This window comes from Mytilus edulis, chromosome 2 (assembly GCF_963676685.1).
Source record: "Mytilus edulis chromosome 2, xbMytEdul2.2, whole genome shotgun sequence".
NCBI lineage: Eukaryota > Metazoa > Mollusca > Bivalvia > Mytilida > Mytilidae > Mytilus > Mytilus edulis.
In genome coordinates, this window is record NC_092345.1 from 46,637,187 (window position 1) to 46,655,936 (window position 18,750).

At 32.7% G+C, this 18,750-nt stretch overlaps 1 protein-coding gene across 6 annotated transcripts; it reads left to right on the forward strand.

Annotated features, from left to right (window-relative positions):
• Positions 1–1,818: 1,818 nt before the first annotated feature.
• LOC139512285 (vitelline envelope sperm lysin receptor-like) lies at positions 1,819–18,071 on the forward strand. 6 transcript variants are annotated; one of them, XM_071299783.1, is made up of 11 exons: positions 1,819–1,924; positions 2,701–2,750; positions 3,910–3,970; positions 4,651–4,674; positions 5,903–6,093; positions 10,315–10,463; positions 11,557–11,723; positions 13,926–14,016; positions 14,756–14,909; positions 17,103–17,244; positions 17,493–18,071. In XM_071299783.1, exons 1-11 carry the CDS (start codon positions 1,906–1,908, stop codon positions 17,987–17,989), a joined length of 1,545 nt encoding a protein of 514 aa, XP_071155884.1. In that variant the 5' UTR covers positions 1,819–1,905; the 3' UTR covers positions 17,990–18,071. The 6 variants fall into 6 exon arrangements, with proteins under 6 accessions (XP_071155884.1, XP_071155887.1, XP_071155886.1 ...); XM_071299785.1 differs by having other exon boundaries at positions 1,924–1,975; XM_071299784.1 differs by lacking the exon at positions 1,819–1,924 and adding an exon at positions 1,950–2,048.
• Positions 18,072–18,750: the final 679 nt, after the last annotated feature.

The following is an 18,750-nucleotide window of genomic DNA, read 5'->3' on the forward strand; positions in this document are numbered from 1 at the left end:
TGTAACAAAGAAACATAAACCATAAAAAGGTATATAAACAAACTTAAGCACATTAGTAACAAGAACTATCTTTAAAAAAGATATCCGACGTATTTAAATTTGAGTATATGTTTAAAACTATCATTCCGATAACCTTCAGAAGCACAAAGATTATTATTTTTTACATTACAAATTTGAAATAATTATTCAGATATTGTCATATTCCATTTTAAGAGAAAAAAAAATCTTCAGAAAATGTTTGATTAAACTTCTGTTATGGACTGGTAAATGGGTTCAATTTTCCCGGGAAGGAAGCGGTAATCCCAGGCGAGAACCACGTACGGTTCCAAGGAACCCTTTACGAATTTTCATAATGCACCTAAACATCTATGCAAATTAATCAATTCATATCCATTAACGACATTTGCACAAAAAGGGGTTTTGTTCGAGTTACTTCTTTGAACCACGGGTTCCTTATAAACATATTTTAAAGTAACTTGTTTGGATATTTTCTCTAACACAAATGACCGTTAGATTCCAAATCAAAACAATGTTTTAGTAGATGTTATAACCTGGATTGGGGCCCTCAAACCACTCGCCGAGGTTAGGGCGTACACTTAAAAATAGCCTAGCTACGCCACTGTAACTGGTGTTCTCAGAACTTAGTTCTTGTAGTATTATAACGATGAGCAGTTCTGCCAAAGAAAGAGTATCACTTATGCTCAAAGACAAAACAAGTTTCTGAAATCTCACTTGCTTCAAATTTGTCGAAGTAACCAACAGTGAAAGTGATATAATATGAGGCAGAAATGACGAGCCGATCACTGCCACACGCACAATCTGAAGCCCATCCATTTCATGTACTACTGCTAACTTCAATAGTTTAAAGTTGTCTTGCATATGTATATGAGATCCTCATCTGAATGCTGATTTGTCAATAAGTACTGTTAAAACATTATATTCTCTCTTAAATAGGTTCATCGTTCCAAAGTAATAAGTGTTGCTAACTATATGTTATGAAACAAAATAACCGATAATTACATTCATTTGAGAAATTGACACGTTTTCTTTTCGAACAAAATTTATCAACTTTAGGTAATTTAACAAAACTATGTTATTGATCATCAATTATATAAAATTTCTCATTATCTATCATTTGTATATATGGTAGTTTTCTCAATCTATGGAATAAACTTATTATAAATCCCTTTCCTAAATATAACATGTCAAACGCGAGATATCCCCTTTGTAATATAGAGGGATCGCCTTTGCAGCAATGTACTGGGTGACGAACAGAATGGTTCCGGCAACACTATACAAAGAGATATTTTATGGTATAAACTAAATAATCTTGGTGTCGTGCAGACTTTTGGTTCTGCTATTAAGTGAATTGTATACAAATGTTTTATATTCTGTAATTCCACAGACTGATTCGATGTAAACTACAAATATATATAATAGCTTGGAAAAAAAGATGTCCTTTATCGCCCATTTTTTTCAACTTGCACATTGATGATTTAGTGACTTTTCTTAAGTCCTATGACTGCGAATAGAAATAAGTGATGAAAAACTGTGGATGTAGTTTGCTTTTTTTTAGTTTTATTTGATTTTAATGTTTTTGGTAGGGGGAGGGTATCGTGTTGCTCAAGTAACTTTTCGTACAATTATTTCTATGGTATCTTCCGACTCTCTTTTATATGCTCAGAAGCAAGAGATTATCCGCATTACCAGTCCATTTTTATAAAGACTTACTTGTACTTTACAACAGAACACCTTCATAATAATCTTGTATTGCATTGCCTTACAATTTTACATGGTAGAACAAAAGCCCTTTCAAACAGAGGTAATAAATATAATTTAAAAATGCTGAATCGAGTATACCTATCCATCCGATCACGTGTTTGCACAGAAAGGTGAAGGCTACAAATGATCCGTCGGTTTACAGGTAATGTGAAAGTCCAGTAATTTGAGTAAACATATATAATGCATAATATTGGTCAGTGATGGAATTTAGAATTAAGGAGTAAGAGAAAAGACTAGTCGGCCCGGAGTCAGAATGATATGTCCGGGTAGGGTGATACGTCTTCCTTCAAACTGTTACCTGGTGAACTAGCACGTTACAAATCAAGCTCAATGATAGTCAATGTGTCGATCTAGTACAAAGTCCGGTTCAAAATTAGTATCATATGCACATGTTCTGGTTGTAAAAATACATTTAACTCCACACTGGACGTGAAGCAGCCATCCTTCATCATTATTATCACTTGCATTTTTCTGAAACTTATTTATAAAAAAATGTAAACACTTGTTTCAAGCAACCAATCCGAGAGAATATGATACAGCGAACACGAGTCAGAGTCGCTAAAAACATTGACGGATTTCGGGGTGTATGAAATATACACCCCTGAAGTATGCCAATAAATATAGGACCTCGTTTGCCATTATCAGAGTATATAAACCAGAAAAAGAATAATGTGTTCCTCTTTATCAAAATAAGTTGTCTACGTCAGCAATATCAGTATATTAGTTATGCTGTTATTGGAAAGTTCATAATGTATTTATTATTAACATAGGTTTTGATAGCTTTTAATCGTCCTAAACATGCATGAAATATTTGCCACTGATTCAATGATATATTTTAATATTTTGTTTGATCTTTTTGTTCATTAAATATGTTTATGATAATATAATATTTCCATGTAGATACTTTTTTTCTTTCAGACATGCAAGCGATTTGCACATATTTCTTCGTGGTAGTGTCGGTTGTATCGGTGAGATAATCTCTTATGTATATTTAAGGTTTTTCTCTGACCGAACGAGACAGTGTATTAAACAAACCGTACAGTCAAACGGAAACCCTTCTTCAGCACAGTGTTTCCTTTCAGATCCTTTCAGCTGGGAACTGGCCGCAGTATATCTAACAATATATATGTTCCTGCTTCAGAAGTATGCCGACCATGCGAGGGCTGTATAGCGAGTCACGGTCGTTCAATCATCCTCTGCTTCAGACAGAAGTATACTGTGTACCGGTATAACCGCCGTCAAACCATGCTGTTTATTAGGACAGTGATTCGAATCCTGAAAATTTTCAAAAATTTACAAAATTGATTTACCTCTATGATTGTGCGTTTGCTAATTGCAAAAGAGTTGACAAAGCGAGACGTAGGCGGTCTGTTTCCGGTGGTGGTGGGGTCAACAATATATTAGTTTGTGATTATGACAGTATATAGGAATCCACTGCTGGGTAGACAAACATGTTTGGTATACAGTACATTAATATTCGCACCCTCTACTCAGTCCTGTCTCGTGCTCGACAACAATATACATGTTATAAGCTCATAATAATAATCGAAAACCCAACTGCCATTATTGTTGATATCGATATCAGGATATACCCCCCCCCCCCAAAAAAAAGTTAATAAAATTTGTATAACTATGTGACACAGGATGCATTGAAAATGTATCAGTATCATACTAAACATCCATGCATTGGAAATGTTCCAGTATCATACAAAATATCCATGCATTGGAAATGTTCCAGTATCATACAAAATATCCATGCATTGGAAATGTACCAGTAGAAAAAATATTCATGCATTAATATGAAATGTTACAATTCATTTGAAATGTACTAGAATGAACTGTACTAGTATGAACTGTACTAGTATGAACTGTACTAGTATGAACTGTACTAGTATGAACTGTACTAGTATGAACTGTACTAGTATAAACTGTACTAGTATAAACTGTACTAGTATGAACTATACTAGTATAAACTGTACTAGTATAAACTGTACTAGTATGAACTGTACTAGTAGTATAAACTGTACTAGTATGAACTGTACTAGTATGAACTGTACTAGTATGAACTGTACTAGCATAAACTGTACTAGTATAAACTATCTATACTTTTGTTATTTTCATTTACAGGCAGACTACAGTAAAACGCTGACTGGCAACTTCCCTTCACTCGATGATAATATAGTTGCAGGTAGGTAATGATAATTTATACTGTCAATATTTACGCATATACATGGAGTATAAAATATAATGGATATCTAAACCAATTAAGAAAAGATTTCTTATATTTTTTAAGGTTTACAAATTCAGGGCGACAGTTTTGATTAGTCTTGGGAGAGATATGTTCTTGGTTGTTTGTTGACTGCTTACATTTGATAGGAGAGTTACGTAAGGGAAGCAGAATGTATATATAAAATACTGGTTCTAATCAACTTAAGATATGCCAACAAAGCAACAAAAAATAAATAAAAAAAAGAATGAGTAAATCACATATTTTAAAAATGAGTCATTTGAAAAAATAGCAAGTTTTGAATTTGCAAAATTGAATAAAAGTTTCTAAACCAACCTCTTGGTAAGCAAATCCAAATCGATATGTAAGGAATAACATATAAAAAGAAGCAGTCTTGATACTGTCATACAAGAATATATTGAAACATTTTTGATAGGTGATGCAATATTTTATCTCTCCTGTTACCATGTTCAAAAGTTTTTTTGGGTTATTTAGAAAAGGTTTCAATACAAATTTTCATTGCAAATATAAAGATGGTTTTCAAAAGTAAATCTCATATATATTTTCGTTCTGTGTAATAATAAATTATTTATCATTTTCCATGTTGTACTAAAATACACCTCTAAAATTGGTTTTCAAAGGTTATAAAAATAACCACAAACAACGTAAGTATTAGTATTTCATAATATTCATCATTTCTCTCTCTCTCTCTAATAAAACCCAACATCAAGTATTTCCCTCACATGTTGGTTGACTTTTGTCGTTTTGTTTTGGTAACACAGACGAACAAAATGTACGTTAACGATATATCACAATATTAGGTTCTATCCTGTTACCCTTTTTGGTACAAATGTATCCTGGCACCAATAGCAGTATTGTATTTTGTATATGATAAACTGCGAAGATTTAGACGTTGTATCCTTTAAAGGGGTGCAAAAAAGCAAATATTTCATAATTATTTTCTATATATACTGTTTAAAAACGTTTCATTCAAATATTGTCTGTCCTGATACTGTAACCATAGTAACAGGATAGACACTTTTTTCATTTTAATAACTAATCCATTTGATGCATAATGATTGATAATTTTTCTTTTACGGTGATTTTTAATCTCCAACACGTAATTGCACTTTTTACAAGATTATTGTATAAATGTTGTGAATAATTAAGTTGTTAGTAACAGCAGAGACATGTTAAAGTGTACCCCACCTTAATTTTGATCTCTAATTTGCATTTCTCTGCAGTGTTATGCAAGATACGTGCTGTGTTAATTTTTTTAGGATGATTTGTGTTTTTGAAATAATCACCGAAATTTAATTGCTGATCTAGTATCTTTTACAGGATAGACATCAGTTCATGTACGAAAATTAAAAAAAAATGTAACACACAATGATAGAGGAGAAAGTCATCATATAAACATTCAAAAAATGTCATTTTTGAAGATATCAAGGCAATCAGAAAATACGAGAAAAAAATCGTTTGAACGCGTTACCTTGACCCTGTGTGCACATATAAATTAAGAAAAAATCGAACTTTTCAAAATAGATCTAAATCGTGTTTATTATTGATGTTCCGCCTAATAAATCCTACAATTTTTCATTTGACAAAATAAGACAAGGTGTTCTGAAAATTCGACTTTTTTCTAAATGACCCAAGTTTTGAATATAAGAAAACTTATATATGCACTTTTGGGACAATACCATCTCGTCAGCTTAATCCAAAATTGTCATGTCAATCCCAACCAAATGTGTTGATGAATACATGTACATGTGTGAGCTATAGTAGTTTCATACGGATAGGGACTTCTAGAGAACCTGAAACAAATTAAATTATAAGAGACATATTGATATACTATAGAGATCTGACTAATTTTTAAATTATTTTATTAAATAGTCGACCCACATTGTTCTCATGACGCCAAACACCCGGCTAATGTGACTGTAACATCCGATATGGACGTCAATGTATTCGTACACTGCGAAAACGGAAGAACGTTTCATGTGGATCAGGATGAAGATCAGGTTCATTACATAGCTCATGTTCACTACTCCGGGAACGCATCTGGTGACAACTGCATATTTCATGTATGTATATTGGAAATAGCCCATATAGTTATGACATTTGAACGGCTTTTTAATATTAAAAAATCTGGATGACTTTTGCGTCACAGAAAAAAAATTAAAACATTTTTTCTAGACGTCATCAGCGTACTTTTCGCTTTAAGGTAACACGATACCGAATGACGTTACGCCATGCGTTATCGTTCCTGACGTTATCGAATAACGTTCACACATATAAGCCAATGCAGCGGGCCTTGTGTGACATTTTTAACGGTAACTTTCCCTAGATGCAGAGTGCCGAGAGTTTTGATGCAATACGTAGCGGTTATTTGACATAGATTGTTTTATCGTTTTCCGGCAATCATTCTGCTCGTTGTTAATCTTTAAAAAGTATTACTTTACTTTTAAATATTCTGTTTCTTTGATATTCAAGCATCTGCACGCTTTATCTATATATGTTCTTAGGCATAACAGACACAGTTTTATCACTTTATTTTTATTCTTGGTATAGATATAGGAAGATGTGGTGTGAGTGCCAATGAGACAACTCTCCATCTAAATAACAATTTATAAAAGTAAACCTTGGTTTATTTTTGCAATAAGTACTTATTCATGATTCACGCCGTATCCCCATGAAATTTTGTTTTGAAAGTAGAAATCTAATTTATAGAAGCTTATGATGATGTGTGAAAAAAACGCGGAATTTTACAACTATTAATTCGTTTTAAAATGGTCATCAAAAAAACCGCTCGGACAAAATTGAAATTTATTTGGATGAGAATACGGATATAATTAGGGGAAAAGCACAATACAAGCAGACGTTGAAAATCATACAGAAAATAGTTTGTTTGTATGGAATGTAAAAAAGTGGTTATTTAGCCGAATAACTTTTCCTGTGTTCCATGTGTAAACAGTCTCTGAAATTCATTGGTCTGTACAGAGTAAATTCGATATAGTTTTGGAAATATTTTAAAATTCAGTGCCAGCTTTGTAATCGTATAAACCAGGTCTACTCAGGACGGACAGCAACATCGGAATGAAGCATTAGAAAGTTAACGAAGGCTGAGAAATACATGGGCACTTGATTCGGCAGAAATAAAATAACAAAATTCAGGTTCCGTTACAGTCTGAATAAAGCCAGCCCCGAGTATCCACTTGCGTCTACAAATGCAAGTTGATAGTTGAGGCTGGCTGTAGTCAGACCGGTTCCGTGTTCCCCGATTCCATTATAATTTTTTTTCTTGAAATTTACATGCAAACGACTGACTTTTTATTATTCAAACGGCAAGAGACTGTAAAAAAGGCTAGATCTTGAAATCATTTAGATTTTATATTCGTGTTAATTTACGCTTGCATGGGTATTCGGTGTTTTTTTAGTTTTGAGTTGGAAATAATGTACATGTACAAGTTGGGAGATAAAACGACTGAAAGAAAATTAACAAAGTTACCTTTTAGGGCTCAGAGGGCCATATTGCTCGCATACTAGGCGTCGGAAAAGGCCCGGAAAGTATTTTATTTTATTTTAAGTATATATATACATATATAGCGTCAGTTAAAATTTTCCCGACCATCATCGCGGATGCCCTGCCTCTATTGCAAAACCTACATGTACCTATTGTATTTATTGTTAACTTGTTCTCGTCCTGAACATGCATGAAATATTTTCCACTGGACGTTAACCAACCAATAATCAAAGCAATCAATCCTACAATTTACACCCGTCACTTGGAACTTTAGTTGTTAAAATTTAAATCATTGCCTCTAATTTTTTCAAAAAATTCGACAAAGTTTAAACGCAGACCGCGAGGAAGACCAAAATTGAACAGTTACGCAAAACTAATTGAACATGCAGTTGTTTTACTTATATAAAGAATGCATATATGATCTCAAGATTTGTTATGTAAATAATTTTTCACAAATGACCGAATGTTGAAATTTGTGAAATTTTGCATAGTTTGCTAACCCGAATAATTCAGTCCCTCCCCGTAATCGATCTCTCCTACTTACTTAATGTAGTAAGCGGAATATAACGACTGAATTATTCGGGTTAACAGTTTGCAAGGTTTGTCCGACTTGCTGAGCAAACAAGTAACACATTTACACTACGCAGAGTACACTATACTACATGTATTGTATGTACCAAGTCAAGAATATGACAGCTGTTTATCATTCTTTTGATGTTTTTCAGCTTTTGATTTCGTCATTTGATAAGGGATTTTTTCGTTTTGAATTTTTCTTGGAGTTTTGTTATTTTATTTTTTGGAAGGTGTATTTTATCAGGATCATTATTTTTCCTCATAATTTTCACAAATAACAGAATGTTTAACCTTTTTTGACTGGTGCATCAAATGTGTCTTTTATAAACAACTGTTTTCAAAATTGTATTGTATCGTCCCGAACATGCATGAACTATTAGCCACTGAACGTTAAAAAACCATCAAACCGAGCAATTAAAAAACTGTTAAATGAATCAAATTTTTTAAAATACTATATTTCTGCATCACGGAATGCAGTACGTACCACCATTGTCTAATATGATGGAGTTAAAAATCAGTAATTCGGATGAATCTCACGTGAAATGTTTCATTTAATTTTCACGTAAACTTAACAAAAATCTGAAGGTATTTTTTATGGTTTCAATCAAATTTTAGAACAAAGATATTATTTGAATAATTTTATTGCAAATATTTACGTGAATTTAACGTGTACAAAATTCCGGTGATTTATGCATAAACTATTATCATAAGATTCACATGGAACCTGTTCACGCAAGTTTCAAGTATATGCTCGTTTGATGTGAAAATCAGACGATATAAATATTAATTCATATGAGTGAAATTCCATGTGCAGGACGAAATAAAATTATATCTGATTCAGTAGAATTGTATATTGCATTACTAGGAACTTTACGACAGTCGACAGGGGAAATGAAAATAAAATATACTCATTCAGATCCCGACACATATTTTTTTTCTCCATTTCTCTGAGAAGGAATAACGTTATATTCCGTACACCATAACGTCACACGTTTTTGGTCAAATTCTAGGCCTATCGATCAACTTTGAAACCATTTATTTCAAAAACAAGGATGGTGACATATGAGTTTCTATACGTGTATGGATTCACTATGCAATCCTGGATATTATGTTAGTTTTTTGTTTTTCTCCGTATATAAGAAAATAGCCATCCATTCGAAAATCTAAAAAGGTAAGCCGAAAAAAAGGCATTTCCCCTATATACCTAAGTAAATTTGTCGCCAAAATTGACGTTTTCCTATGAAAATTCCAAAAAGTTAAAAATGGTGACCCCCATTTTTTATTACATATTCCGATGTAACTCGATTCAAAGTACACGTATGCCAAAAAATTTGGAAATCGGGAGATATGCCATTCGGTATCGTGTTACCTTAAGAAAAAATCGAAACAAAAAACTGTATTGACCGTGTTCATGCTTGTTCATTGGGTTATGTTGGAACATGCTCATTTTTGACAAGTTGTTCATACGACTTTTTGACTGCTGTATGTTGTGGTAAAACAATAGTTATGGCATATTGTAATACACCTGTCCGTCCTTTCGCCCGTCCGTGCCATTATGGGTAAATAGTTATTCCGCATAACTACTCCTACAGTTTAGATCCAAGGATGTTTTCACTTTGAGATCTGTTTGTATATATATATTGAGGCTGTGCATTTGGTCAGGGTTTTGATTTTTATTATCTGCTCTTTTTGAGAGATAGTTGAATTTTTTTCATCTTTTGGGGTATCTACTTGCGTAAGAGGAGCGTTTCCAGATAAGTCCTCCTACAGTTTGAATACTAGGAATTTTTCTGGCCGTTTGAAAATATATTTAATATGTGCATGGGGTCAGGATTTGGATTTTTATTGATATTTGCTCTTTTGGAAAATAGTTGAACTTTATCATTTTGGGGGTATAAGCGGTTAAATGTTATGTAGTTATTTTAAAATAACAGATTGCATCTGTGGGGGCATCAATTGTGTCTACCAGACACAATAATATCTCAAAGTAAGTCCTACATTGTCTGGCAAAAAAAAGCCTTTAGACGTCAGAGCAAACTCGGACTTTGTTGTTGTATACAGCAGATTGGTACGTGGTCTGCTGTTCCTTATCAATGTCATGACTTAAATATTTCACTTGTATTGTTTATTTGTGCGTGTTTCTTTTTTCTAACTATTCCTTCAAACAAATGTTTAACTGCCAGTAAATTTTATATCTTTTCTTCTTCAGAGCAATAACAATTCACAATTCTATCAGGTGGCTTTAGAAATTTATTTCATACAAAATGGTGTGTTCCAGTATAAAGATGCCTACATTGTCACGTGTTCATATGCAGAGTATGGAACCAATGAAACTCAAGGAAATGAAGTTGATGTCCCGTATGTATTAGGGAGCAATCATTCAACTTCAAGGGGGTTATGTTTTTTTGTCTGAGCTGGATTTTTTCCAACGTTGTCACGTTTTCCAAATTTATCACTATCAGGTAAATTGGAAAATCTGGATTCAGAATTTTTTTTTTGTCATCTGTTTGATCATAATATTTTTTTTCATCAAATAAGGGATCAAAATATTTGTTTTATGGAAAATCCTATAACCATGACCTCTTTGAAGTTAAATGGTCGTTCCCTTATGTCGTAAACGTATAGTTCTTTTTAAGAGTCTTTTAAAATCTGCTTCAATGGTTTACACAAAGAACTAAAATCAATTAAGTGGTGTGTGTTTGGTTTGTTCTATCAACAGCAAGATTAAATAAATCATACTCTTCAAAATTGATTTTTTAGTCAATAAGTTTTTTCTCTGCTGAGCACAGCATATTAAGTAGTCATAGCAGAATTTAGTCAACGCTCGTCAAAATGCATACTAGACATCTAACCACTTGAAGGTCGGATAATTTTGTTTTGGTCATTGACTGATACTCTTAGGTATATAACTTGTTAGGTCTAATATAGAGCAGGATGCATTCATATGTACATTTTATCGTTTTTAATATTTATGGTATATCTTCAGCCGGATTGATTGTCAATTTACCAATCCGTTTAATCAAATGCATAGTAAAGTTAACCGCCCGGTCTCGTAGAAGAGTGCTCGCTTCAAATTGTTTCTATACCGAACGGGTTAAACTAAAGACTTTGTGTTTGTTGTATCGAAGCACGCAGCAGTTCGAAATAAGAGCAAATACTGGTTGGCTTGGCTTGGAGTCCGAATAATGTGTCCCGATAGGATGACATAACTTCCCCGGTTCAGTGAGTCGATCTAGTATAAAGCAGAGTTCATATTCATATATAAACATTTTTCTGTCCTTGTATGCATAGAATAATTGTCATTAGACGTTAAAAAAAAACCAATCGTCACCAATATTGGCAATCATACACTAATTATACAATCTATTACATGACATTTATACAAAACTTATCGATTTCGTACTCAGTTACGCTCATTGTTCAGCTGTGCACATTTAAACTTATTTTGCAGCATCGTTGCTCCATATGAGACGTATAAACATCTTCACCGTGTCCACAACCACACACATACCAATGATTCATCGACATTCAATGTAGATATTCTAGATAACAGAGAACAAATTGTTATTGGTCAAATACCACTGGGAAAGAAAATCAAAATCCGTGTAACAATGACAGGTAAGTAAATAGTGCGGTACCTTTTTCTACTGAATCTCACTGCATAGGGATATTTCGTTAAGAGTGTATATGTTACAGGGAATTTGTAAAGTCGGTGATTTTGTAAAATCACTGGACTAATCAGTGATTTTGTAAAATCACTAACAGTTTCGTGGTTTTGTAAAATCCCTGAAATTTTAGGGATTTTACAAAATCACTTAGAGCTAGGGATTTTGTAAAATCCCTGATTTCAATTAAGTATAACTTGCTATTAGAAATGTGTTTTTCTTATTAAGATAATAATAGACTAATGATCACTAATGATTTTGAAATATATTTGTTTATTAAACACTATGAGCTAGAACTAGTGTATAATGCTAATGATTAAAAGGCATGTAAACGGATATTTTGACCACTGTTAATTTACTTTTTTTTGCATGGCAAGTTTTGGTGATATCTAAAGTACTGTTACATAATTTGTCTGCTTTTTAATATGCATCAAATCAACCTGTACTAGGAAAATTGACCTCTTTGCTAATCATAGACTTAACAACAATACCTTTACTGTAGCAGCTCTAAGTTTATTTAGTTGGCATTCCTCTCAAAGTTTCTTGTAAAGTTCTAAAGCTTTGAAGGAAACATTTGCGTACATTTAATACCATTTTGTCCCTACCACCATGACCTATTGATTTGTGAATTTTCTGAACTATAATGCTGTACATGTCTTCAAGACATGCATAATATTTTTAATACATCTTCATCTGATGAATACCGCTTTTAACGATTTTTTCAAATCTCCAAATTGAAGAACTTCATACTTACATTAAATAAAATATTTACTTTATTTGGATTAAAAGAGTTGAGAAAGTTAAGAAACTTATTCAAAGTTAAATCACTTTGTGATAGAATACATTTATCTGATATTTGACCAAAGTAAGTAAAACTTTTTTATTTTTACTTGGTTAGAACTTTATAAACATGCAGCAGCAAGTACAAAACAAAGTATTCTTACCTATATTTTCTGTTGTCTTATTTCATCATTACTTTGTAGGTAAATTTATACATGTAACAATACAACACGTATTTGCTTTTTATCTATCAATTTTCATGCAGCAATAAGATGCTCTTGCTCTGATATGCATGTAATATTTGCCACTGGATCACATACCCTAACCCACTCAATCTCCTATACCTTACATATGTGTTTTTCTTCTCTAATGACAGCAATCAACTTATGTTCCGTTTTTATATTTGATTTTAAAAATTTGATATAATTGGTTTTATTTTATACAGTAATTACAGAAAAAAACTATAATAAATAGTAACTTTCTTACAAACAAAGTAGTGATAAGACAATGTAAGAGCTTGTTTTGTCTTGAACTCTTCTTTCTGTGGCTCGTTGACAACATGTTCCAAAACTTTATCATATTTACCCCGCTTCTATATGTTGCACTTTAATTTTCCCTCAATTATTTGAAGCAACTTTTGTGTTTGTGTTTGCTCTTGATTTAAAGACATCTGTGTCTGAGCCATCGTTCTACAGTATGTCAGTTGTATAGTGCATGAAAACTGCTCACTTGATATTAAAATAAAACCTCAAACATATTCAGCTACTGTAGTAGGCTTTTTTCATAGAAAGACTTAAAAAAAAATATTGAATTTATTTTACAAATTCCCTGAATTAAATCAGTGAATCTGTAAAAAAGATCTTAATTATTTCAGGGATTTTGTAAAATCACTAGTCAAAATCAGGGATTTTATAAAATCACTAATCAGTTCAGTGATTTTACAAATTCCCTGAAATTTCAGTGATTTTACAAAATCCCTCATTTCACAAATTCCCTGTAACATATACACGGGGGTCAAAATGAGGATAACAAAACCAAAAAAGATTGATGAGCCACAACATTAAGGAAAGAAAAAACGTGCAAAGTACGAAAATTGGCATAAACATTCAATTCTACAAAAGTGTAGGCAATTGAACGCCTGTAAAGACATATGATATATAGGAAATGCATGATATATCTACAGAACACATATTTCCTTTGAGGTGTAGTTTCTGAGCATACTTGCTCCCTTGTCTTTTTTAAGTGATGTTATCTTCAAACTACTGATCTCTTTTGTTAAAAAGAAAACGGACATCAATAATTCGCTTTCAAAAATGTGAGAGACAATTTTGTTTTACTTAAAAAAATCTTTTGATCTTATGATTTTTATTGACAGCTGGTTCAGCTGCCGAGGTAGGATTTCATGTGTTCATGTGTGAAGCTAAGGGTTCGGAAGGAACGCAACCATTTTCATTTATTAGAGAAGGGTATGTATACACCATTGGCAATCTATTTCTTAAATTATGACTCACTGTCATATATAAAACTTGTACAACTTGCCTCGCTATGATTGTGCTAAACAAATATAGGCGCAACATTTAAATTACATGTAGTTGAACTTATAAGTTGGCAGTGTTTGCTTAAAGGTAAGTATAATGAATATATGTTTCTAACTGTTACATGTCTGTAGTTCAAGATTGATTGTTGTGTTATTTATTTGTTTGCATTATACATACATAAACAAGCGCTTTTGTGGTTAGAATTGGGTCTGAGCATTATCTCGAGGGAGGAGAAACTTCAATACGTACACTTTTAATGTCATTCCGGTCGGTTGTATTTTTTGGAGTTAACCGGATAACACTGTTAGCTGATGAATAACAATTTCTTATACATATAAGTAGAGTGCACCTTAAATTTAATTTTGTAATTTTGGCAACTGACTGAAATGGTCGATGGCAATAATGATAATGATCTGCATACCACACACATGTTGCTTCACTCGCAAAGGCCAAAAAATTGCATGTAGGATGATTATATGATTCAGATATGAAATACTCTATATGAGATGTACAAAATAGAGAATATTGTATACAAAAATTACAACATAGAATAGAAAATAATGAGGGTGCTAAAATGCTAAGAACAGGTAATAAGAGGCAAAATATAAAAATAGAGAAATAAAAATCCATCCCGAATCTCTTATGTTGTCAACATACATTTTTACAGGTGTGGAGAGGGGTTCATTATTCCGAAAAATTTAGGATTCACCTCAAATGGTCTAACAGCGGAAAGTCCATTTTTCAAAGCATTTGGATTATATGGAAGCCCAACAGTGACACATGAGTGCCATTTCTATGTGTGTCATGAAAATTGTGATGGGGTATGTGTATTTATATCTTGCTGTTAAAAAAAAGTGTGTGTAACATTTCTTGATATGGCCTAACCAGCTTTATATAATTCTTATGTATGGCTTTGGCCTAACAAAGCTGTCCGTCTGTCCGGTTATTTTTTTTAAGATTGTTTGATGTAGAGTATTTGCAGATGTTTTCTTTTTACTTTGTTGTGTTGGTGGAATGTTTTCGAATTCCAACGTTGCAATCTAGTTCACATGGTTATTGCTTTGAAGCCCCCCCAAAAAAGAAATATTTTAAAGAATCGAAGTTTTCTGGAAGTTGTACAATACATGAGCATACACACAGGAATGTTTATCAACACATTGTATAGAATAAGCACTAGCAATAAAATTATTAAAGGGGGATTTGCTGCACTGATTTGACTCAACTTCTCGTATTTGATTTTGATAACACACTAAAATTATACCCAAATTACAAAAAGTCTCAAATAAATGATTTAAGCATATTATGGATTCGATAATATGTATTAACATTTCTTGAGTATTTGTTTGAGCGTCATCTAATTAACCATCGAGATGACTTCCGAAGACTGCCGATGGTCAAATAACCCGATATCAACATAAATATAAATAGGTAGCGGCCACTTAGATTTGATTTGTCTATGTCTGTTTAATTTCGTATTGTAGGTAAAAAGTATGTCTATCATCGTTTTTACCTGCCTTTGAATGATTTTTTTGTGGGTTGAATCAGTCAACTAAGTAGTTCATCCTTGTTTCACTTTCATTAATGTAGACGTTCTTTTCCTTTTAAATTAATAAATGTAAAATCAGTAACCCAACTCAGGCTAAGGGGTTAAAATTGTTTAGCTTATGTCGACAAAATTTAACGAAATCGGCCGCTGAAAGCAAATTATCATTTCACTGTACATGTATAACTTTCATTAATAATTGAATAAAAAAAAATCATATTTTAATGTTTTTTTGTATGTCTTTAAACATTTAAGTGTCTTAGTAGTATGTCCAAAGATTTTGGACCACAAACATATTTAAAAAGGAAATGAAAATATCAAATAGTCAAAAAAAAGGCGAAGTAGCAGAAACAAATACGCAAGGACCATTCTTTCTTGCGATTTCTGAGTCGAACTGAAAACAAAATTTCTTGAATTATTTAACGTTGATACAATATTTTTATGCCCCACCTACGATAGTAAAGGGGCATTATGTTTTCTGGTCTCTGCGTCCGTCCGTCTGTCCATTCGTTCATCCGTCTGTCCCGCTTCATGTTAAAGTTTTTGATCAAGGTAGTTTTTGGTGAAGTTGAAGTCCAATCAACTTGAAACTTAGTACACATGTTCCCTATGATATGATCTTTCTAATTTTAATGCCAAATTAGAGTTTTTACCCCAATTTCACGGTCCACTGAACATAGAAAATGATAGTGCGAGTGGGGCATCCGTGTACTGGGGAAACATTCTTGTTTTATATTAATTGAGGCTTGTTTTAATCAGCTTAAAAAAATTGCACTGGTGTCAATAATGAATATCCAAAGGAGATGCAATGTATACAGAATGAGTATGATGAGACAGCAACCCAATAATTCAGAAACTAACAGAATCCACAGGTCAACGCAACTTGCCAAGGCTTCTAACAATAGACGTTCATATAATATTTTACATCGAGTTTAAAAATAAAGTTTGATCTAATAAAATAAGATCTGTCACTTTGCTCCGTTAGATGTTTTTGTCGCGAGCGATTTTGGTCAGATTTTAATAAATGAAATAAATTTAAAATCGACTATAAAATGTTTAAACTTGCTGCATTTGTATGCAGTCCAAAGTCAACAGCCTGTTTAATGGTTGCCGTTTCTTGATGTGGTTCATGAGTGTTTCTCGGTAAAAAAAAAATCCGATTAGAGCGCTGGTTTTCCTTTTTCAATTGTTTTTCACTAATCATTTTGGTGTCCTTTATAGCTTGCAACTTCTTGTGAGCCAATGCTGTATGTTGAAGGCAGTATTTTGAGCTATAATTGTGACGTAGAAGCAGAGTCGTCTCAATGGCACTCGTACAACATCTTCTTATTTCTATAAAGACTCTTGCCGCTAAAACAAAATACTCATATGACAATATAAAGTAACTAAGATACAGAATGGAAAAACTGTCAGACGAGGAAACTGACTATTAATTCAAATAAAATAAAATTTGAGTTTTGTTTTATTTCAGAGTTCCTGTATCTATAGTCATTTTCCGACTGGTGGTGGACGTCGTCGTCGTGATACTTCTTTCGTATCTCATGACCGGGGGATGCAACATTCGGAAACAGGAAAACCACGGGTTAGACATTCTGTTAAACGGATAAGAGCAGGTATTATTTTTTTTAAAGTTTACTTGAACAAATTGTGTTCTGACAGAAGTGATGCTGACTAAGTAAATGATCAAAATTAAAACAATTAAAAAAAAGTCTTTTAAATTATTAATATTTGTTTTGTATATTTTCAGTGGTTTAAAAGGTTCGAGTTTTAATATTACAAAAAAATATATATATAATGTTCAAAGAACTGCAATTGTCTTTCATACATGTAACAATTTAACACTGTCTATCTTAATCATCAGGTATGACTTCTGTAAATGAAGACATTGATTTTGCCAACCATTTCAACAGTTTAAACGACGATACAAACCAGCAAAAGGTCAAGTTCAACAAAGATGATAAAATATATGACACTTTAGAAAAAAGTAAGAAAAACACCGTTGGAACACATGAAAGTCGGAATACAAATGCAGAAGTACCGTTTGCTTCTTCCAGAGAAAAAAAATCTTTAAAGCCTTATACTAGAAAAACAGAAGAATCAGGAAAATCCATGAATGATGGAATTAAACAAAGGAAACTGATGTCTTCTGAAGATATGCAACACAACTCCCTAAGAATGAAGATTTTGCCCCAAGAACAGGTGCAGTTTGACCGTCCCGAAATGGAACTGCATGTTAAGATTCTAACAATTATACTTATGTCAGCAGCGTCCATTGCTTTAATGGCGATGTTTGTAACTGTCACGTGCATCTTGTATAAAAATTCAAGCAGACATACCACACTTATCATACAGGACTGAGTCTTAAAAATACAATGAGACGGATATCAGGCATAACGATAAAGATGGTGTTTTCTGTTGATAAAATATATATAAACATGTCTATGTCGCTTTTGTTCATACAATTGTTTGCGGGTACAAGGTGGCCAGTGGCCATAATAAATATTTTAATCCTTTGCTCTAACACTATATTAGAATATAAATTAGGACTGTTAAAAAAAGAATATTGTACAAATTTAAGTCAAATGCACCTACCATGTGTGGGACTCGAGCTCCGAAAAACTCAGTGTTGACTGCTAGTGACACAGTAGTTCGATTACTTTTTCAGATTCTTCACTACATAGACCACTCGGCTAAAGAGGACCTTTTATTTTAAAGCCCATTTTCAGTATACGGATATGGAAAGTAAATTGCACATTTGATTGAAACACAGAAGTGTTGCTGCCAAAGTTGAAAACGTTACTAATTTAATACAAATTGACAACAAATACAAACCATAATTTGCAAAAACAATTCAAAACAGTGTCTCTGTGGTCAAAATAGGTCACTTAATATTAATTTTAAATCTTGCTTTGCAATCGGTTATGTTCCTTTGAAGTTGATAAATGTTGTTTCCACACTGTCAATTTTGGTCATGTTGATTTATTTTGAAAATACAGTTTATTCAGTTTTTTTTCATTTTCCAAATAATTCAAAAAAAAAAAAAATAGCCAAAGCATCAATAACCCGAACAAGTGCAAATAATCCCTATAAAGTGTCAAATGACAATGATTATAGTCAAA